Genomic DNA, 23,058 nt, shown 5'->3' on the forward strand with positions numbered 1-23,058 from the left:
ATAACGACTATATTCAGTTTTGTGTTCTGAAAAATTTGCTCTGGAATTGTAAGGCGCCGCTTGCTGCCGGGTGGGGCGGGCTGCTGCAGACTTGGCGGTGGGGTCTGTGTCTGAAGCGGCGGCGGCAGCTTGGCGTCCGGGCCTGAGGCCCAGAGTGGGGCCCGGCAGAGAGGCGCAGCGCCACTGCTTCGGGGGAGCAGGGACTCAGCAGCTTAGTCCCGAAGTCCATGGGCCGCTTCAGCGTCGCCCGGTTCGCCAGGTCGCTGAGGGGCCAGGGACCGGGAGTGGACTCGGGGGTAAGTGCGGCCTAAGCTCCGGCTCCTCAGTGGGGCTTGCCAGCCAAGCCCTATTGTTTCCTTTTCTATTGAGATCCAAAGCCAATCCTTATTATTTGTGTATTCTGTATTGGTGAATTTTCCTAGCATTTAAATTTATTTGTCACCCCTGGTATATTTATACTTCCTTGTATATTTCTTCTTTTTTGATAAAGTTAGGTTATGGCTTGTCTACTTTGTTAATTTTTTTCAAAAAATTGTGGTTTTAGCATTAGATCTGTTTTTCTATTCTCTACCTCATTAATTTATGCCCTTATGTTGCTATTTTCCTTTCTTTTCGTTTGCTTTGTTGTTTCTTTCGCCTTTTTAGCTAAGAATGTAATTCATTTTTTAATTTTTATTTTATTGATGAACATGTTTAACTTAGTGAATTTTCTTTTAATCGCCTCATTAAATGTATCCCACAGATTTTGATATGTAGTGTTTTCATGATCATATTTTAAAGACATTCTGTGATTTTAATTTGTATTTCTTTAAAGAATTATTTAAGAGAAAGCTTATAATTTTCCATGTGGAATGGACTTAAAAAGTGATTTTTAGCTTTATTGTAGTATTATTATTAGACAATGTTTATAACATGTCAACTTTATGGAACTTACTGATGTTTTCTTTGTAACCTAATATATGATCACTTTTTGTGAGTGTGTCATGTGCAACTGAGAAGTGTAGCCTCTAGTACCAGGGCATAAAATTTGATATATATCTGTAAGATTGTTATTTAGGTCTTCTACATCTTTACTTATTGTTTATCCACTTGATTTGTTGTTTAATGAAAATGATGTGTTAAAGTTTCTTATTTTTAGTGTGCTTTTATATACATCTCTAGTATTTTTGCTTTATAAAGGTGGTGGCTGTATTACTTGATGCACAGATATTCATGTATCTTTATTTGGAGAATGGCTTTTAGCATTTAAAGTGTTCTGTGTGGCTGGGTGCAGTGGCTTGTGCCTGTAATCCCAGCACTTCGGGAGGCTGAGGCGGGCAGATCACTTGAGGCCAGGAGTTCAAGAATAGCCTGGCCTAAATGGTGAAACCCCATTTCTACTAAAAATGCAAAAAATAGCGGGATGTGGTGGGCGCCTGTAGTCCCAGCTACTCGGGAGGCTGAGGCATGAGAATCACTTGAACCTGGGAGGCGGAGGTTGCAGTGAGCCGAGATTGCACCACTGTACTCCAGCCTAGGCCACAAATAAAAGTGTTCTTTGTTTAATTTAATGCTTTTTGACTTGAAATCTATTTTGTCTGATATTGATTCCATTTGCCTGGTAGACTTTTGACCATTCCTAAATTTTCCTCTTTTGCTTCACATTCCTTTAAACTTCCAGTCTTCACAGGGTATCTCTCCCTTATTTTTTGCCACTTTTTCTCTTACAAATGATACCTTTCAAAGTCTGCCTTTTGAAGACTGCATAGAAAGCTCTTCCCCAAGGCTCTGATCTACCAGTTTGTCATTATTTTTGTGCTTTGTGTGGACTTTGTCTTTCTGGTTGTGATTTCAGATTAATCTTAGGCTACTAGCCCCTTCTTTTCTCATTAACACTCCTGTTTCAGCATTGTCCTTGCTCTCTGGAAAGACTTGTGAATGATAGCTTGCTGGGATTTCTTTTTTTTTTTCTACTTACAATTTAATATTTAAGTATTTTATTATATAGGTGTTTTCTTTCTTTTTGTTATGTGAAGGGCATGGCTTTATGTACTTTTATGTTGTTCTGGTGGCTCTATATTGTTTTGTAGAGGATGTGTTTGGAAATTTTGATTTACATAGTCACCATTGTCTTAACATAATATTTTCCATAGAGTTAAAAATACTTTGTAAATATATATTTTTTATTGTTATACTTTAAGTTCTAGGGTACATGTGCACAACATGCAGGTTTGTTACATATGTATACATGTGGCATGCGTAAATATTTTAATAGCTATATGATACTATGATACAAAAATATACCAATAATTTTTCCAATAATTTCCCTCTTTAGCATGTTAGTTTTTTTCCTTTTATGTGATGACATATTTGTGCATAAGTTAATTCCACTACATACTTTGGGTAGATTTACCAAAATATAATTTTTGCCTCAAGGTTATAAATATTGTTAATAATCTTGACATAGTTTGAACACAGGGAGAATCAATTGGCATATGGATACATATTAAGCTGCTAACTAGGGTAGCCTCTATCCTTTTTTCAGGTAGCACCTTTCTCTTTTACATATATATCATGAGCCTGGCCTGAAATAGCTAGTAGGTACCAGTGTGGCTATTTCTGGTGTTTACAGCCAGCATCTCTGTGGAGTGATAGAACTTTGTGCCAATACTAGTTATTAAGTATTTGGAGATCTTCCACCTCCACAGATTATAACATTTGTTATTCTGTGGTTAGATTTTCTTTACTTAGGGCACACACTTGTCTTATATTCAGTGATAACAAGAGGACAAATGGCCTTTCTTTCAGCTGTCCTTTAGTCTGGCATCCCTGGGTTTTATAATTGAAGAAGAGGGGTGATGTTTAAGAGCCTAAAATACAACTGGCAAGACCTTAACTTGGAGAAACTAATCAATCCTCACATTAGTCATTACTGCTTTCGTGGCTTATGTCAGAGCGTGATGGGCTTATTTCTGCCCACGCTTTCTGTTAGTCACTTGTTTTTCCTCTCACTTGATCTGCTTTATCAACTGCAATTAATCAAAGCTGGGCTTACTATTCATGCAACTAGATTTTTCTCAGTAATATTATATCATCTACCAATTCCTGAATTAACTGAGACACTCTGACATGATCTGTGTACTTTAGGTGAGCCATTGTAACTTTCTGTAGTTGTTTTGTTTGGTTTGCCTCTGAATGTAAAAATAGCATTGTGTTCTCATTTGAGAGTGGTGGTTAGAATCTTTACCAATATATTTTCTATGGTTATTTTTACTTTCAATCTTTTTATTCATCACATTACATGGTAGATGGCTTAGCAATATTTATACAGTAATTCCACAAACCAGCCTCATCCTAGAATCACCTTTGAGACATTATTATTTTTTTAAATACAAACTGCCAGGCCTCATCATGGACCCAATGAATTAATCTGTTGCATTGGGATTCAGAGATCTGCATTTTAAACATCTGCCCAAGTGACTGTCATGCAATTTGGTACCTGACTGTAGACTTATTTTTGAGATGCAAAGTTTAATGCATACCCAACCAAATCATGACCCCAGTGCAGCTCTTAAGTGGTCATCTCTGTGCTAGTTTTTAGAGCTTGTCACCCTTGCTGTATATATATGGCATACTCCAGGGTGCATTTAAAGCTTTATTTTCTCCATATGTTTAGAAAGTCATTCCTTAACCCAATAACCTATTAAAATTCACTTATGTTTTATTTGTATTATTTAGTGGTTGTATTTTACATTTTATCTCCTCCATGCACTTGAAACTGAATATGTTGTTTGGTTGTGAAATAGAGATCTAACTTATTTTTTCCCAAATAGTTAATTTTCTATGTTCCATTTTTTGAACAATTCTGCTTTTTTCCCACCAATTTAAAATGCTGCTTTTATTGTACATTAAGTTCTTACATTTATACGATGGTCTTATCCTGAGCTTTCATTTTTTCCACTGGCCTAACTATTCTTATACTACTATGACCATGCCACATCATTAATCATTTTCCTTTTGAGTAGCACAAAGTTTCCACAATTACTGTTTAAAAAATGTTTCACTCATTTTGCTAGTTTATTATTCCATGTAAACTTTAGAATTATTTTATCACATTCCAGAAAATTAGCTTGTTGGCATTTTGACTGCAATTATACTAAATCTATTAATTAATTGGAATCAAGTTGACAACATGCAATATTTAGTCTTTCTATCCAGGATCACAAAATTTTGTTTTTCATTTACAGAAGTCTTTTTGTGTGTAATACTTTTATTTATATTATTTCTGAGACTTAAATAAATCACTCTCTCTTCTCTCCTCTGTCTCCCACACACATACACATACAGTGCCACTATTTTTTCTATTACAATTTTGAGGTGTCTATTACTGATATATAGGATGCTTATGATTTTTATATCTTCATTCACTGACCAGGAATTTTAACAAGCTTTCTTGTTAATGTTAAAAACGTTATCAATAGGTCTAAGCATGGTGGCTCATGCTTGTAATCCCAGCACTTTGTAAAGCCAAGCGAGAGGATCTCCTCAGCCCAGGAGTTCTAGACCAGCCTGGGCAACATAATGAGACCCCATCTCTACAAAAATTAAAAGTACAAAAATTGCTGGGCATGGTGGTGCGAGCCTATAGTCCTAGCTAGTTGAGAAGCAGAGGAATGAGGGGCCCTTGAGCCCAGGAGTTTGAGGCTGCAGTGAGCCATGACCACACCATTGCACTGCAGCCTGCGTGACAGAGTGAGACCCTTTCTAAAAAAACAAAAACAAAAAAAGTATCAGTAGTTTCTCTTGCATTTTTCAGTTAGACAGTTATATGATAGGTAAATAATGATTATTCTATCTCCTTTCCAATGGGTTTGACTTTTCTGTTTTTGTTTCTTTTTAAAATTACATTGAGAATCCAGTTCCTCACCACCTTTGCTGTTCATTACACTCAGTGAAGAGTTTATTTTTTTAATTTTTTTAATTTATTTTTTATTATTATTATACTTCAAGTTCTAGGGTACATGTGCATAACGTGCAGGTTTGTTACATATGTATACTTGTGCCATGTTGCTGTGCTGCACCCATCAACTCGTCAGCACCCATCAACTCGTCATTTACATCAGGTATAACTCCCAATGCAATCCCTCCCCCCTCCCCCCTCCCCATGATAGGCCCCGGTGTGTGATGTTCCCCTTCCCGAGTCCAAGTGATCTCATTGTTCAGTTCCCACCTATGAGTGAGAACATGCGGTGTTTGGTTTTCTGTTGTTGTGATAGTTTGCTGAGAATGATGGTTTCCAGCTGCATCCATGTCCCTACAAAGGACACAAACTCATCCTTTTTTATGGCTGCATAGTATTCCATGGTGAGTTTTTTTAAAAAGTATCAGGACTCACCTGAATCAGAGATTCTGCTTTACCTGATGTAGGGGGAAGGTGGGTATTGTCATTTTTAAAAGCCTCTCAGATGTTTCTAGAAGCTGTGTTTGAGAATCATTGTTCTAGACACTCTGACCAAATGATAAGTAGTACTAGTGATAGCAGACATCCTTTTCTGGCTTCTGATCATAAGCTTCTAGTATTGCACCATTAATGGTGATATGAGCTGATCATTTGAGATTGACTCAATGGTGTGTTGGAGGCAGCTGGTACCTGCTCAAAAGGTGTAACTGTACACATATTTTCCCAACTTCACATTCATTGACATTATGTTGATCACTTCAAATCAGCCATGGTTGATTCACATGGAAATTGACAAATGCTAAAATCAGCACTCTCCACCTTCTGTGTCGACCTGTTCATTATTTACCAGCACATCACAGTAAATCTTTATTAGCTTAAAGAAGTATTCTTAAAAAAAAAAAAAGTATTCTTTTATTATTACGCTAAGAACAATTTTTGTCCTTCGTTATCATTTGTATTTCATTGCAGCTACCTTTTAATCACATTGTCATCTTCTATCAGCCGAGTTCTAAAACCTTGTGTTTCTCACTGTAAATGCTTTTTTCCAGAGGGATTCCTGTATTCTGATTCTTCAGAGAGTTTTCCTTCTATTAAACTACACTGACTTTTCCTAAACCTAATAACTCTTTTTATGGAGGAAACTTTTTTTCTTCTTCATCCTCCCTCCTGCTACCCTTACTGTCCTCTAATACTCACCAATCTGCTCTCTATCTTCATGAGATCCACAGACCTAAGAACTTGTTTAGTTTGTTCTTTTGATTGGTTTATAGACGAGCAAGAGTCAAATTTGAGTTTGTAAGATAACAGCGTGAGTTCTTGCATAAAAATTTCAGATACAAATGAGTAAAAAAAATTAAAAAATCTTCCAATAATCACTGCTGTGGTGAGCCACGGATTCAGAAGGTAGGGTGTTTGGGTGGAAAAGAGTGGTTCACAGTGGACAATCTAGAGGAACAGATGGGCTGCATGTTCTTCAGGTAATCCTGTATGAATACTGTCTTGTCACAAAGATGTATGTAAGAATTACAGACTATGGCCGGGCACAGTGGCTCACGCCTGTAATCCCAGCACTTTGGGAGGCCGAGGCTGGCAGATCACTTGAGGTCAGGAGTTCAAGACCATCCTGGCCAATATGGTGAAACCCCACCTCTACTAAAAATACAAAAATTAGCTGGGTGTGGTGGCACACACCTGTAATCCCAACTACTCAGGAGACTGAGGCACGAGAATCGCTTGAACCTGGGAGGCAGAGGTTGCAGTGAGCGGAGATTGCACCACTGCACTCCAGCCTGGGCAACAGAGTGAGACTGTCTCAAAAAAAAAAAAAAAAAAAAAAAAAAAAGAATTACAGACTATAAAGCTGGAATTGCTATTCTCTGAGAAGTAATTATAATGTACAAATCATCGTCTAGTCAGATGAATGTAGACCAACATGCTATACAATCAAGCTGAAATTGGAGTTGACAGTGTCTTATGAATATTAGGGATCCTAACAGACACATGGCTAAATTGATGTTTACTTTCAGTGAGAATGGAACAGGCCTTGGGCAGGGCCATGCTTTTTCTATACCCAGATTTTTGAGGGGTTTTATCCTGAAGGGATAATGAATTTTATCAAATGCTTTTTCAGTATCAATTGAAATTCTTATATCGTTTTTGTCCTTCATTTTATTGATATGATGTACTGTATTGATTTATTTGTGTATGTTGAACCATCCTTGCATCCCTGAGATAAATCTCACTTGGTCATGATAAAGGATTTTTAAAATTTGTTGAATTTGGCTTGCTAGTATTTTGTTAAGTATATATATATATATCAGTGGTCATGGCCAGTAGTTTTTTTGTTGTTGTTGTTCGTTTGTTTGTTTGATGTATCTTTGTCTGGTTTTGGTATCAGGGTAATATTGGCCTTGTAGAGTGAGTTTGGAAGTACTCCTTCCCACTCTATTTTTTCAGAATAGTTTGAGTAGGTTTAGTATTAGTTCTTCTTTAAATGTTTGGTAGAATTCAACAGTAAAGCTATTGGGTCCCAGACTTTTCTTTGCTGTTAGACTTTTTATTATGCCTTCGATCTTGTTCCTTGTTATTGGTCGGTTCAGGTTTTGGATTTATTCCTGGTTAAGTCTTGGTAGGTTGTGTGTGTCTAGGAATTTATGAATTTCTTCTAGTTTTCCCATTTATTGGCATATAGTTCCTCATAGTAGCCACTAATTACCCTTTGAATTTCTGCAGTATCAGTTGTAATGTCTCCTTTCTCATCTCTGATTTTGTTTATTGGTATATTCTCTCTTTTTATCTTAATCTGGCTAAAGGTTTGTCAATTTTATGTATCTTTTCAGAAAACCAACTTTTTGTTTTATTGATCTTTTTGTTTTATTATCATGTCAAATTCATTTTATTTCTGCTCTGATCTTAATTATTTCTTATCTTCTACTAATTTGGAATTTGGCTTGCTCTTGCTTTTCTTGTTCTTTAAAATGAATCATTAGGTTATTTGAAGCTTTTCTTTTTGATGTAGGCATTATAGCTCTAACCTTCCATCTTAGTACTGCTTTTACTGTATTCCATAGGTTTTAGTATATTACATTTCCACTATCATTTTCTTCAAGAAAATTTTCAGTTTTCTTCTTAATTTTGCCATTGGCCCACTGATCATTCAGGAGGATATTAATTTTCATGTGTTTATATAGTTTCCAAAGTTCCTCTTGTTACTGATTTCTGGCTTTTTTTTTTTTTTTTCCATTGTGGTCAGAGAAGATGCTTGATATTATTTCAGGGTTTTTGAATGTTTTAAGACTTGCTTTATGGGTGGGTGCAGTTGCTCACGCCTGTAATCCTAGCACTTTGGGAGGCTGAAGTAGGCAGATCGCTTGAGTCCAGGAGTTCGAGACCAGCCTGGGTAGCATAGTGTACAAAATGTACTAAATGTACAAAAAATTATCCAGGTGTGGTGGCACACACTTGTAGTCCCAGCTACTAGCCAGGGCTGAGATGGGAGGACTGCTTGAACCTATGAGGCCGAGACTGCAGTGAGCCACTGCATTCCAGCCTGGGTGGTGGAGTGAGACCTTGTCTCAAAAAAAAAGACTTGTTTTGTGACCTAACATATGGTCTGTCCTTGAGAATGTTCCATATGCTGAGGTGAAGAATGTGTATTCTGTAGCCATTGGATGAAATGTTCTGTAAATATCTACTAGATCCATTTGGTCCATAGTGCAGATTAAGTCCAATGCTTGTTTGTTGATTTTCTGTCTGGGAGATCTGTTTAATGCTGAAAGTGGGGGTGTTGAAGTGTTTGGCTATTATTCTGTTGAAATCTACCTCTCCTTTTAGCTCTAATAATATTTATATGTTTGGGTGCTCCAGCATTGGATGTATTACATTTAAAATTGTTATTTCCTCTGGCTAAATTGACCCCTTTATCATTATGGGGTCATAATGATCTTCTGAAGATTTAAAGTACTGAAGGAAAAAAAAACACTTTTATTGTAGAATAGTATATCCAGTGGAAATGTCCTTCAAACATGAACGAGAAATAAATAAATAAATATGGAAGGTCATATTTCCCGACAAACAAAAGCTGAGGGATTTTATCAATACGAGATCTGTCCTATAAGACAGATGATCTTCTTTGTCTCTTAAAGTTTTTGTCTTGAAATCTATTTTTTCTAATATAGGTGTAGCTACTCAGTTCTTTTTTGGTTTCCATTGGCATGGAATATCTTTTTTCCACCCTTTTATTTTCAGTCTATGTGTGTCTTTACAGGATAAATGTGTTTTTTGTAGGCAAGAGTCTAATTATTTTATCCATTGAGCTACTGTATGTCTTTTGATTGGAGAGTTTTTTCCATTTATATTCAATGTTATTATTGATAAGTAATGATTTACCCCCTCCCATTTTATTATTTGTTTTCTAATTGTTTTATGGTCTTGTCTTCCTTCTTTTCTTTCTGTCTTTTTAGTGAAGTAGATTTTCTCTAGTGGTATGATTTTAATTTCTTACTTTTTATTTTTTGTGTATCCATTGTATCTTTTTTGATTTGAGGTTATTAAGAGGTTTGCAAATTCTCTCTTATAACCCATTATTGTAAACTGATGCCAACTTATGACTGATAGCATAAACAAACAAGGAAAAAGAAAACTAATAAAAACTTTACACCATAATTTTTTCTGCCCACTTTTCAGTTTTTTGTTGTTTCCATTTATGTCTTATAGTACTCTCTATGTCTTTAAAAGTTGTTGGAGTTATTATTTTTTATTGGTTAATTGTTTAGTCTTTCTACTTAAGAGAAGTTGACACATTACAGTTATGGTGTTATAATATTCTTTGTTTTTCCGTGTACTTGCTATTACCAGTGAGTTTTATATCTTCAGGTGATTTATTAGTGCTCATTACTGTTCTTCTCTTTCTGAATGAAGTACTCTCTTTAGCATATCTTGTAAGATAGATCTGCTATTGATGAAATCTCTCAGCTTTTGTTCGTCTTGGAAAGTCTTTATTTTTCCTTCATGTTTGAAGGACATTTTCACCAGATATACTATTCTAGGGTAAGAGTTTTTTTCTCCTTCAGCACTTTATGTCATGCTGCTCTCTCTTGGCCTGTAAGGTTTCCACTGAAAAGTCTGCTATCAGACATATTTGAGCTCCTTTTTATGTTACTTGTCTCTTTTCCCCTTGTTGTTTTTAGGATCCTTTTTTTTTATCCTTGATCTTTAGGAATATGATTATTAAATGCCTTTAGATATTCTTGTTTGGGTTAAATGTCTCTGGTGTTCTATAACCTTCTTGTACTTCAAAGTTGATATCGTTGATACTATCCCATTGAATAAGCTTGCTACCCCTGTCTCTTTCTCTACCTCCTCTTTAAGGCCAATAACTCTTATATTTGCCCTTTGAGACTATTTTCTAGATCCTGTAGGCATGCTTCGTTGGTTTTCATTCTTTTCTCTTTTGTCTCCTCTAAATGTGTATTTTCAAATAGCCTGTCTTCAATCTCATCAATTCTTCTGCTTGATCGATTCTGTTATTATAAGGTTCTGATGCATTCTTCTGCATGTCACTTGCATTTTTCAACTCCAGAGTTTCTGCTTGATTTTTAAAATTATTTCAATGTCTTTGTTAAATTTATGTGATAGAATTCTGAATTCCTTTTCTATATTATATTGAATTTCTTTGAGTTTTCTCAAAAGAGCTATTTTGATTTCTCTGTCTCATATGTCACATACCTCTATTTCTCCAAGAGTAGTCTCTGATGCCTTATTTAGTTCATTTTGGAAGGTCATATTTTCTTGAATGATCCTGATGCTTGTGAATGTTCATCTGTTTCTGGGCATCAAAGAGTTAAGTAGTTAGTGTAGTCTTCTTAGTCTGGGCTTGTTTGTACTTGCCCTTCTTGGGAAGGCTTTCCAGATATTTGAAAGGACTTGAGTGTTTTGATCCAAGCCATATCTGCATTAGAGAGCATCCCATACCCAGTAATTCTGTGGTTCTTGCAGATCTGTAGCAGTACCACCTTGACGGTCTTGAATAAGATCTGGAAGACTTCTCTGGATTACTAGGCAGAGACTCTTGTATTCTTTCCTTACTTTCTCCTTTTACTTTTTAAGTCCACTTTTACTTTTCCCTCTACTTTTCTGAAGCAGAAGGAGTCTCTCCCCAGAGCTACCATAGCTGGGAATGTGTTGAGTCATACCTGAAGCCCACAAAATTTCATCTAAGGCCCAATGAGTACTATCTGGGTTTTGCTTCTGGTTATTTAGGGTCCAAGGGTTCTTTAGTCAGCATGTGATGGGTCCTGCCAACACTGGGTTCTTCCATTCAAGGCAGTGGGTTCCCTTCTGGCCCCAGGTGTGTGTAGAAATGTCTGGGAGCTAGGGTCTGGAAAAGGGGCCTTAGGACTCTGATGAGTGCCCTAGGGTACTGTGGCTGAGCTGGTATACAAGATGCAAGACAAAGTCCTCTTTACTCTTGCCCCCTCTTTTCCTCAAGCAGAAGGAAGGGGTCTCTTTTGGAGCCTTGAGGTGTGCTGTATGGGGTGGTGCAAGGACTCCCATAGCCACAGTAGGTTGCATGCCTCCCAAGTTCACTGGCTCTGAGCCCAGTTCAACACTAGGACTAATGTAAGAGTTGCAGTCCTTGTGGCTTAGAGTGCTCTTCAAGTTTATTTAGGGACCCAGAGCACTTTAACCTGCCGTGTCAAGGCTTAGAACTGGGATGTGTGATTCCCCTCTAGCTAGGGCTGGTTTAAATGTTTCCTGTGTGGGTTGTCCTCAGCTGAGTTCAGCCTGATTTTGCTTTCTTCTGTGTGACAGGGTAGCATGGGATTCAATGCAGTGTCTCACAACTACTGCACTCTCTCTTTCTCAAGTACACATATTCCAGTATCTCTTTTTTGGAAAAATTTTTGCTCATATTTTCTTACCCATTTTTTACTTGGGTTATTTGTTTTCTTGTTATTTAGTTGTTTGAGTTACTTCTATATTTTGAATATCAGCCCCTTATCAGATTTATGGTTTGCCCTTGTTTTTACCCAATCCGTGGGTTGTCCCCTCACTGTGTTGTTTCCATTTCTTTGCAGAAGCTTTTTAGTTTGGTGCAATTCCATTTGTCTATGTTAGCATTTGTTGCTTGTGCCTTTAGAGTCTGATCCAAGAAATCATTGCCTGGACAAATGTCATGGAGCTTTTCACCTATGTTTTCTTGTAGTAGTTTTATGGTTTCTGGTCTTACATTTAAATCTTTATTCATTTTGTGTTGATTTTTGTACACACTATAAGATAGGGTCCAATTTCCTTCTGTATGAGGATATCCAGTTTTTCCAACACCATTTACTGAATAGAGTATCCTTTCCCCGTTGAGTGTTCTTGGCACCTTTCTCAAAAAATCAATTAACTCTAAGTACTTGGGCTTATGTCTGGATTTTCTATTCTGTGCCATTGGTTGATTGGTCTGTTTTTATGCTAGTACTATGCTGTTGTGATTATAATAACTTCATAATATATTTTGAAGTCAGAGAGTGTGATACCTTAATGTTTGTTCCTTTTGCTAAAGATTGCTTTGACTATTCAGGGTGTTTTGTCATTTCATATGAATTTTATGATTATCTTCTATTTCTGTGAACAATGACCTTGGAATTTTGATAGGAATTGCATTGAACCCGGAGAACGCTTTGGGAAGTATGGACATTTTAACAAGATTAGTTCTTCTAATCCATGAACATGGACTATTTTTTCATTTATTTGTGTCTTCAGTTTGTTTTATCAGTATTTTATGGTTTTTAGTGTAGCAGTTATTCACTTCCTTTACTAAATTTATTCCTAAGCTTTTCTTTATTTAATACTATTGTAAATGGGATTGTTTTTGAAATTTTTTTCAAATAGTTCATTGTTAGTATATAGAAATGCAACTGATAGAGGCTAAACATTACTCTGATGTTCTTGTTTTTGCCGCCTCTGTTATTTTTGGTTTTGCCTAAAGACTTAAATATCATCTGAGAAGCACAATTCTTTTAGTCATATTTCCGTAGTTACATATGAGCCCAGTTGATACGGTGGTAAGGTGTCATGGGTGGGGAAGTCTTCTATAAGATTATGTCTCTTTTAGTGAGCTGTGCCCCTGGCCTGTGACTTACTTAAGTTCTTCTCAGGATTTTTTTTTCCCCTCTTGGGAGAGACTAGAAGGCAAATTGGGTCTGGAATTTGGTATTTCCCTTCACCTCGTTCACTTAGGTTCTGATAAAACTGCAGGAGGTTATGATCTGGTAAAAACAGTTTCTCTTGAGGGAAGATCTTTTTAAGAAGAAGAGAAGGGTCTGTGAATATTTTTAAATGACTACTTATCTTTCCCCACTGCTGGAAGCATGGGGGGATTTTTCACCATCAAAACTTGATAGGACTCCTGTAGGTAAAATTCACAAAAGTGTGGGAGCCCCTTTTGGACTGGGTGCCATTGGAGTTTTTACCTCTCAAATCCGAACATATTAAGCCTTAGCAATTTGTAAATTACAGGTTAGGTTATCCTATCCCAGTGCTGGTTCCCAAGGAGTTTTCTATTCCTGTGCTTCTGTTACAGTAAGATTTGGTTCTCTCTATCTCCTCACTTCTGGGGACAGCCATTTACCCTATGACCCCAGTTATCTGATGAATCTAAGAAGAGTTGATTTTGTTTGTTCAGTGTTTTCTTGTTGTGCAAATTGGATAGATTACTTTCTTATTCCTTATATGGTAGACCAGAATGCAGTCATGTTTTTGAAACATCAAAGATTTGCTTCTTCTAAAGTTTTGATCTCTTAAAAACTACTTAGGGTAATATACTTTGTTTTTCTTTTAAAAGAGGGAAAATGTAAGATTTTTTTGATGATTAACTTTTGGTTTTTGTTTACTTTTCTCAAATAGATCCTAAATGCCCAGGAGATGTTGATTTTCATAATAGTGACTGGGACATTAAGACAATCACCAGTTCCTTGAAATTCTACCTCAGGTATGCCTGATTTGAATTGGTAGTTTGCTTTTCATAGCTGGTGAAATTTCTCTGGGTGTTGAGTGGAGTTAATGTGGTCTCAGTTCCAGGAGGCTGGATAGAATTGCTTAAGAAAAAACATGTGAAGATGATTTCTGGCCAAGAATGTGCAAAGACTGTTTTTTAAATCTGAGAGTTTAAAGCAAGAGAAGCATAAAAATAATAGAATTGTTATTGAAAAAAGGCTAAAAAGATTATGTTCAAAAATCATGCACTTGAAATAACTGAATATGTTTTGCTCTTCACAGATAGAATGATGTCATGATGGATTCACTAGTAGAATCAGGAGCTGGGACTATTCAGGGTGGCTAACATGTTTTAGAGGATAATACCCATTTTGAAACATCAAATTGCATTGGGGCAAAAATGGTCTATATATGTGATGTGCTACGTATCATGTATTAATCCAGATAATGGAAATAAAAACCAAGAAAATACAACTGTAATAATGTTGGAGCTAAATGAACTGTCAGCAGTATGGAAAGAAGTTAGCTCACCAACAAAATTTGGGAATGTGCAATATTGATGAATATATTATTCAGTTTATTGGCATAAATTTATATTATGCAAAAGGTGTTTGAGACATATATATTTTTAAACACATTGATTTCTTACCACTCTTTATGTCTCATAGTATGTATCATGCTTTATGTGCAAAAGCCTCTTCTTTTCAATGATTGTGTTCTTGAGCCATTAAGATTGATACATAAGCTCTGGAAAATCTCACTAATCCAAAATAGATTGGGTTTCAGATATTACTGTTAAATGTTTTGCTACTGTAGCATCATCTTAGAGCTTTCCATAAACTTGAATGTTCTTTCCAGGAATATTTCTCCTGCATTTGCTGATGAAGAAAATAACTGTTATTGGAGGGTTTATTCTGTACTAGGCTGCGGCTAGTTGTTTACACTGATAGTGTCATTGTTTTCTTCTCCCATTAACCGAGTGTACTAGGTGGTACTTGACTCACTTTGCAGATGGGGAAACCAAGGTGCACCACTTTCTCCATTAAGTATTAGCCATGGTCCCAGCTTGTATTTTTTAAATCTAAGTGTCTCTGACTTATAAGGCCCCTGGCACTGGGGCATCTTCTTCTCCTGCCCCCTATCCCAGGAGCTTTGGCCTTCTTTGAATGGCTTGGTAATTCAGTAAAGACAGAGAGCAATCTGTTATGAACACTTTAAGAAGACTTGTTGTGATGAGAATAGTGGGAATAAGTGATTCTGTATCTGTAGCTTCCTTCAAAGGAGTCTCAACATTTTCTTAGATTTGTAAGGCCTTCCCCACATTGCGTTATTCCCAGCTCATCCTATAATAGGCAGTGTGGCCCTTTTCAAAGATAAGAGGGTCCAACCTGAAAGTGTGAGTGGGCAGCACCCCCAGTAAGTGATATTTGTTCTTGAGACTCATCCATGGTTCTGTAATATACACCAGCCAGTAAATACCCTTTAGAGTTCTCAAAGATAGCTGTGTTCCAGGGCAGGTCTCCACCCTCTGTTCTAGGTAACTAAATCACCCCTTATCTCTAACCTTTCAAGAGAAGTCCTCTAGCAATCATCCCTTCTCTCTCCTCTATTTTTATCCTCTCTCATTCAACTGGCTCTTTTTCCCAGCATGTAATTATGCTCCAGCCACATACATCTTTAAATCACTAAATGATTCAGTAAAAATATCCTGACTGCTTACTCCGTGCCAAGTGTGATATTAGGCACTAGGCAGTTGTGTATAGATATGGTCTCTGACCTTAAAGAACTTATTCTAGTAAAGGGGACAGTCAGAAGACAAATAATCATACAAATGTAATAAACTCTAATAAGTACTCTGAAGGAAAGTTATAATGTGCTATGAAGGCATTTAATAGGAAGATGTCACCCATTTTGGTTTAAACTGAGGTTTGAACTGTAAGTTGGAATCAACTAAGTGGGAGTTGGGCTCCAGACAGAATATGCGAAGACTTGAGGCGGGAGGGAGGAAGGCCCCTTCAAGAAACTACATGGATCAGTATAGGGGGAGTATTGAGTGTAGAGAGGGAGGGAGAGGTATGTAAGGGCCATATCATTCAGGGCTTTAAAGGATCTTTTAAAAATTGGGGTCTAAATTTATCTTAAAAGTAATGGGAATATATTGAAAGATTTTAAACAAGAAGTGCATACTGAGATTTGTATTTTGAAAAAAAAAGTATGGTGATTAGATTACAGTGATATAAAATGGGCAGAGGTGTGTAAATCAGCAGGCTATGGCTGTCTTCCAGGCAAGAGATGATGCTCATGCTTGGACTAGGGAGTAGCAGTAGATATGCCTAGAAGTAAGCATATTCAAGAGATTTGGGAAGTAAAATTGATGAGTTGGATATGAGGATTAGGGATAGGGAGACAAAAAGGTGACTTCCATGTTTCTGGCCCATACAACCAAATGATGGTCATGCATTTACTGATTTGAGAAACACAAGAAGACTAAGTTTGAGGGAGGCAATAAGTTGGAATTTGGATATATCAAATTTGGGTACCTTTGAAGAAATCAGGGCACAATATTAAGCAGGCAATTGAATACATAGGTCTGAAACTCAGTGATGAGCTCATGGCTTGAACGAAAATTTGGTGATCATTAACCATACAGATGATAGTTAGAGCCAGGAACTTAAACAAGATTGCCTAATGAGATACTTTACCCCTTCTGAGTGAGGACTAAGCTCTGATTTTTTTTTTATCTTGCCCAAATTCCTTTCTAAGGGGTTTGGGGAGTCATGCCCTCCAAGCCATAAATTCTCATCAGATGGATTTTATTTAACCCTGTATATCATGACTTACTTTCCATCTGACTCTGGCATAACACAGGAAAAAAATGAAAATGTTTTACCCCAAAATACATTTTCTTGCCATACCTTGAAATTGCCCTGCAAAGTCTCTTGTGGGAAAAATCCACATTCTATAGAGAATCCCCTTCCCCCATTGTTTTCCTTCATTTCTTTCCAGATCCAGTAGATAATCAACTAAGAGCCAGGTGCCCTTTTAGGTCTAATAAAAAACATTTTAAAACCTGCTCTCTCTAAAGTCTGGTATCTGAGAGATTCCTCTGCACAATAAAACTTGGTCTCCACAGTCCTTTGTCTTAACCTGAACATTCCTTTCCACTGATCCCAGGTCGTCAGATAAACTCAACGAATTGTCAACCAGAAAATGTTTAAATTTCCCAACCAGAAAATTTTAAATTCCTCAAAGTGGGAAGCCCCCCATTTTGAGTTGTCCTGCCTTTCTGAACCAAACCAGTGTATTTCTTAAATGTATTTGATTGATGTCTCATGCCTCCCTAAAAACATATAAAACCAAGCTGTACCCCGACCACCTTGGGCACAAGTTCTCAGGACCTCCTGAGGGCTATGTCACAGGCCATAGTCACTCATATTTGGCTCAGAATAAATCTCTTAAAATATTGTACACAGTTTCACTCTTTTTGTTGACATCAGCCAAGCTTCTGTGTCAAGTAATATACACTCCCGGTCTGTACTTCTTAACTCCCCAGTTCCTTCTTAACTCGTTGTAATCTAACTCTTACCCCCTCTGCTCCAGTGAAGCTGCTTTTGCCAGGGTCACCAGGGATATCCTCAATGCTGTACACAAAGCACAGTTGTCAGTCTTTACCTTACTTGACCTTTTTGTAACATTTGAAGTTGTTAACAAGCCTTCCTGGATACTTTCTTCTGTTTTGGATTCTGCTGAATCACTTGCTTTTTGTTTTTCTTTAACCTCTGGTCATTTCTGTCAATGTCCTTTATGGGCTTTCTACTTGGTATTTTCCAGGGCTCTCTACTTATTTTACTATAGTAGAACGACTGAAAACTGAAATATCTACAGGGACCAGGAAATAAAACTGAGTGAAGTAGACTATTTTCGTATTAAACACTTTGCACATTGAACCTTTATTTGCATGACAAGCCCTTTGTTTACATACAAACAGCAGTGTTGTTTACTTCTACAAAGAACCAATGGAGCCAGATCTTTGCATTTTTCCACAGAGACAGGGGATATGGATTTGTATATGAAATATCTCATTTTAAAATATTTTGATAACTGATTCAATTCTATTTCACTTTTATACACTGTGCTGGGCAAAGAAGAAATATCAGAAGGCCTCATGTAGCTGTTTGACTGCCAGTTTGCCAGCTCCCCTGGAGAAGTGGCATCTGTTCTTGTGGTTTCGTCATCTGTTCTCTAGGTTCCTGATTTTCACATCTGCTTCTCTAATCTAGCAGAGCCCTGCATCCAACTTCTTAGTAGACATCTCCTTCCTGAGGCTTCCCTGACTTAGCATCTCTACTTCCCTCTTAATCAACTCTTTTTCTCTTCATTCACCCAAACCAAATTGCTCCCTCGCCATCATATCCAATCAAAGAAGGAGTTCTTTCTTTAATATTTTTCAAAACACTCTCCTCACCTATTCTTTCTATGCTTTGTCACCCAGGCTGGAATGCAGTGTTGTGATCATGACTCATTGCAGCCTTGCCCTCCCACCACACCATTCTCTCTCTCAGGCTCAAGCAGTCCTCCCATCTCAGCCCCTTGAGTAGTCTGGACTACGGGCATGCACCACCATGCCCAGTTAGTGTTTTTATGTTATTTTTAAGAGGTAGGGGTCTCATTAAGTTGTCCAGACTGGTCTCGAACTCTTGGGCTTAAGTGATCCTCCTGCCTTGGCCTCCCGAAATGCTGGGATTACAGATGTCAGCCACCACGACTAGCCCCTCTGTTTGTCTTTTATTATCTTTTGCTTGGATTACTACAGTAACAACAGTGGCAGGCAGTATAGTATAGTAATTAAGAGCATGGACTCAGGAGACAGACTTCCTGCTTCTACCACTTATTAGCTGTGTAATTTTGGATGAGTTTTTAACTTCTCTAGGCCTCAGTTTCCTCATCTATAAACTGGAAATGGTACCTACCTCACAGAGTTGATATGAGGTTTAAATGGGTTAATATATGTAAATCACTTAGAGCAGTACAGAGTTTGCTTTTCTTATAATTATTAGTTGATTATTTACTTCCTCAGAGCCACCTACCATGTACCTTTATTTTATCATCATACTTGTCCCACTGCATTGCAAGTTTTGTGTATGGTGCTCTTTTCTACTAAACTATTATCTCCTTGGAAGTTTGGACCGTTTCTTTTCATCTCTGGATCCCCAATACCTGGCACAATGCCAGGTACAAGTAGATGCTCAATGTTTTTTGACTAAATGAGTAAACCCATTTGAGCCTGAGTTTCCTCCTCCCATAAATGGGGATTTGGATAACTGCTCCGCCTCACAGGATTATTGGAAGAATCAATTGGGAGGACAATTGCAAAAGCACTTTGGAAGTTCTAAGGATCTATCAATTGTAAGGGATTCATGGTAGCATTCAGAATGGGTCCCCTCTGGAATTTTGTGGGACTGATTTGTGCCTCTTTTCACTTTTGTGAGCTAGTTGGAGACCTTGCTAGAGGGCTCAGCCCATGCTTTTGCAGGTCTTTTGTTGAATTACTAGCAACTTGGACTCCCCTGAGGAAGCTTCAGGTGAAGAGAAGAATGTATATAATCCCACTAAGCTGTAGGGCTCAGGAACTTCAGCCTTGCTGTCCCCAGAACTAAGAATCCAATACCCAGCTGCTTTCTTCCCAAAGCAACTGACAATTTTCATTCATTTCAGGAATCTTTCTGAACCTGTCATGACCTATAGGCTTCACAAAGAGCTGGTCTCTGCTGCCAGTAAGTGTTTATGTTACTAATTAACTGTGTTGTCCTAGTTTCTTAATGTTTACTGTAATAAGCCTTGAAAATTGTTTGAGGGGAAGTGATTGAGGGCACAGAAACCTAAAACACATACACACATTTTACTCAACTGCCAAATGAAAGTATTCTTGCTTGCTGTCTAACTCAAGAGTTCTATTATTTTTCATAATTAGTGTTACTTAAGTAGGCTTGAGAAAATTGGTTAACTTGAGGGTTGTGATGAATATAAAGACTTTATTTATATATGTATTCATTGCCTCTTCCATCAGAACAAGAACATTGGCTCACATTACCAGGGGACAGCAAAATGGTTACACGACAGTTGCCGTTTCAACTTCCTTCAGCATTTTGCCTGTTCAAATGCTTTTCTATTGTGTTGTGAACCATTGTTCTTAATCTGCTAGTGCCAGCATCAGATTTTCTAGATGAGAAAACTGAGGGAGAGGACGTTAGTACATAGGAAATAAGGCATATAGAATTACCCCCAAAAGTTGGCAATTAAAGAAGCATTGAAAGTTTTGGCTGAGGCCACTGTGTGAGTGCCCCTCTCCACCTCAACGTGGAGGTTCTGCATCATATTCTGTATCATATCCTGTGTGGTGTAGAGGAAAAAGATTCAGGGGACTTAACATCATAATGGGTCTTTTTTGAAACAAGGGAGCTTTGTTCTTTACTTCTGAGCTCTCAGTGATTTTAACAGGAATCCAGAGGCAGCAGCACACTTCTCAGTACCACAAGGAAGGTGGATGGGAATAGGCTTCCAGCTGGAAGTTTATCTGTGAGACTTCAGGAACAACCTGCTGTGCCTGGAGTTCTGACTCCCTCTGAGACAATCTTCTCTTCTCATCCTTCTCTTCTTTTCTATCTTCTGTTTTCTACATCTTTTTAGACCTGTTTCTTTGTGTGTGTTTTTTTCTCTCTCTCTCTGCCTTTTTTCTTTCTCTCTGTCTCTTTGTGTCTTTGTCTTTGTTTCTGGGTCTTTAATTTTTATTGTATTTCAGTGCCTATTTATCTCTGTCTCTTTTCATCTCATTGATTATCTCTCTGTCTCTCTGTGTCTCTGGTTGTCTTTCTCCAAATCTGTGTGTGTGTGTGCATATATATGTGAGAATTTGCTCAATCCAGTTGCCCAGAGAGCCAAACCATTTTTCTCTTACCCTTCTCTCTCAGAGTCTGATAACCTGGATTACCGCCTAGGAGCTATTCACTCCCTGGTATATAAGCTACCAGAAAAGAACCGAGAGATGCTGGAACTTCTGATAAGACACTTGGTCAAGTAAGTAACTGCTGGATTTTCAGAAAAAGTTTCTATTAGACAACTGTCCCGTGTGGTTGGACTACACAGAAGCTTCCTCTCAGCTCTTTCAGCCCCAGTCCTTAAGTGCTTCCTTAGAAGGCTGAATGCTCTGTGAGGAAGGCTGTTTTGCCTTGACTCATGTACATATCCTCTTAGAGTCATCATGCATGTGGGTTGTCTCAGTTGAAAGGTAACAGCAAGGTAGATTGGGCTTTGCCGTCAGATGAGCCTGGTGTTGAATTGAAGCTCTCCAACTTGTTTGCTGTGTAATCTTAGGCAAACCTCTCTGAGTTTGTTTGCTCATCTGCACAATCCCTATAATGAAGGCCAGTTGTGTGGATTAGGATGAACACAGGTAAAATGCATGTCACATGAGAGGCTCTCAAGAAATGGGACTTTTTGTTAAGATTCTGGTCAACTTCTTGCCCTGGTGTGGCTGGCAGTAGCAGACAGCGGGATCCTGGAGAATAGTCCTGGTGACAGGCACTGAGATAAGCAGGTGAAAGGGGCACATGTGTCCCACAGTGGTGCTTCCTGGCCAGAGGATTTAATATTGTGAATCAAGATGAATTTACTTGGCTTAAAAAAAGGCAGAAAGCATTCTGCCCAGGAACCAGCAGACCTGGGCTCTAGTTTCATTTCTGCTTTCTGCTATTAGTTCATTTTGTGACCCGGGACAGGTCACTCTTAAGGCCTCTCTTGGTATGTTAAACAGTAAAAAAAGTGAAAATAAGTTTAAAAAATTGTAATGTATTTTAAGTGTATATATTTAGCAAATGCAGTTGTCTGCATACTCAAAAGATGCAGTAATGATACATTTTAACCTCATTTGGAGAGGCTCTGAAACACCTCAACTTGAGGCCTTTAATGAAGGTGAGTTTCCAGGTTAATGACTCTTTTGGCCTCCCCCTGTAATAAATCCTGAGTGCTTTGCCTATCTGGACCTTGAGTTTTCCTATTATATGTGAGATCTCCAAGATCTGATTCAGCTCTGACTTTCAAAGACTGTTTTCTACACTTCTATAGCAAATGAATATTGTGGACACTGATGTAGATAATAAGCAGAATTAACAAGAGAGGATGGCTTTTATATTTATTGCCAGTGTTTATAATTTGAGCTAATAGAGAACATTAAGAGGCTTCTGGTCTCCAAAAATTAGTTTGTGATAATCTCAGTAAATGTACAAAAATCAGCAAAGAAGCTATTTGCATGTTAATTTAAAGTTGCCCTGGAGGAGTCTTTGAGTCCAAGTTCCAGATCTGTCACAAATATGCTGTGTGACCTAGAGAAAGTTCCTTCCACTCTCTGGCCCACAAGTTTGTGCATCTATAACACGAAGGGACTGAAGCAGTTAATCTCAAAGGGTTTTTTCAGCTCTGACTTTCTGAGAGTCTCAACATGTGACAAGAGCCAAGGACTCAATTGAGGATGCCCTTGCTTAGTGAGCGTCAGGGTGCCTGCTTCTATCTGCCCAAAGGCTGGCTGCTTGGCTTACTTTAAGAATCTTAGTCCTCAAAATCTTGAAATCAAAAGAAGACATGAACAAATAGATCACAGAAATAGAATGGCAAATACTCTTAAATATGTGGTAATATGCTCAAGCTCACTCATAGTAACAAAAACACAAACTAAACCTATACTGAGCTACCATTTATGGACAAATCCTCATGCTTATTAATGAGACTATGGGGAAACTGTCCTCCAATACATTTCTTGTGTTAATGCAGTACGGTTCCAGAAGAGGGGATTTGACAATACCTAACAAATCTAAACATTTGGTTATCCTTTGACCCAGCAAAACAGGGTAAAACAGGGTATATGATATTTTAGCTTTTTTTTTTTTTTTCTTTTTTTAAGGCATATACTCTAAAGATACACCTCCACAAATACAAACAACACATGCACAAGGTTTCTCATTGCAGCACAATTTTTAAAAGCGAAAGATCGGAAACAACACAAATATCTGAAAATAGGGCACTAGTCGAGTAAATAAGGATATATTAGACAATGTAGTATTATGCAGTAATTTAAGAAAAGA

General features: G+C 37.7%; 1 protein-coding gene across 4 annotated transcripts in view; it reads left to right on the forward strand.

Annotated features, from left to right (window-relative positions):
• The window catches only part of OPHN1 (oligophrenin 1), a 365,836-nt gene that overhangs the window by 276,758 nt on the left and 66,020 nt on the right, over positions 1 to 23,058 (forward strand). For all 4 annotated transcript variants that reach the window (XR_002519579.2, XM_021932859.2, XM_021932860.2 and 1 more), the window contains exons 16-18: positions 13,835 to 13,919; positions 19,640 to 19,698; positions 20,893 to 20,998. Coding sequence is in view for 3 of the 4 variants with exons in the window: in XM_021932859.2 (XP_021788551.1) it covers positions 13,835 to 13,919; positions 19,640 to 19,698; positions 20,893 to 20,998 (250 nt within the window). In the remaining variant the exon portion in view is untranslated. The remainder of the gene's footprint in view (positions 1 to 13,834; positions 13,920 to 19,639; positions 19,699 to 20,892; positions 20,999 to 23,058) is intronic.

Source organism: Papio anubis, chromosome X (genome assembly GCF_008728515.1).
Source record: "Papio anubis isolate 15944 chromosome X, Panubis1.0, whole genome shotgun sequence".
NCBI classification, from domain to species: Eukaryota; Metazoa; Chordata; class Mammalia; order Primates; family Cercopithecidae; genus Papio; species Papio anubis.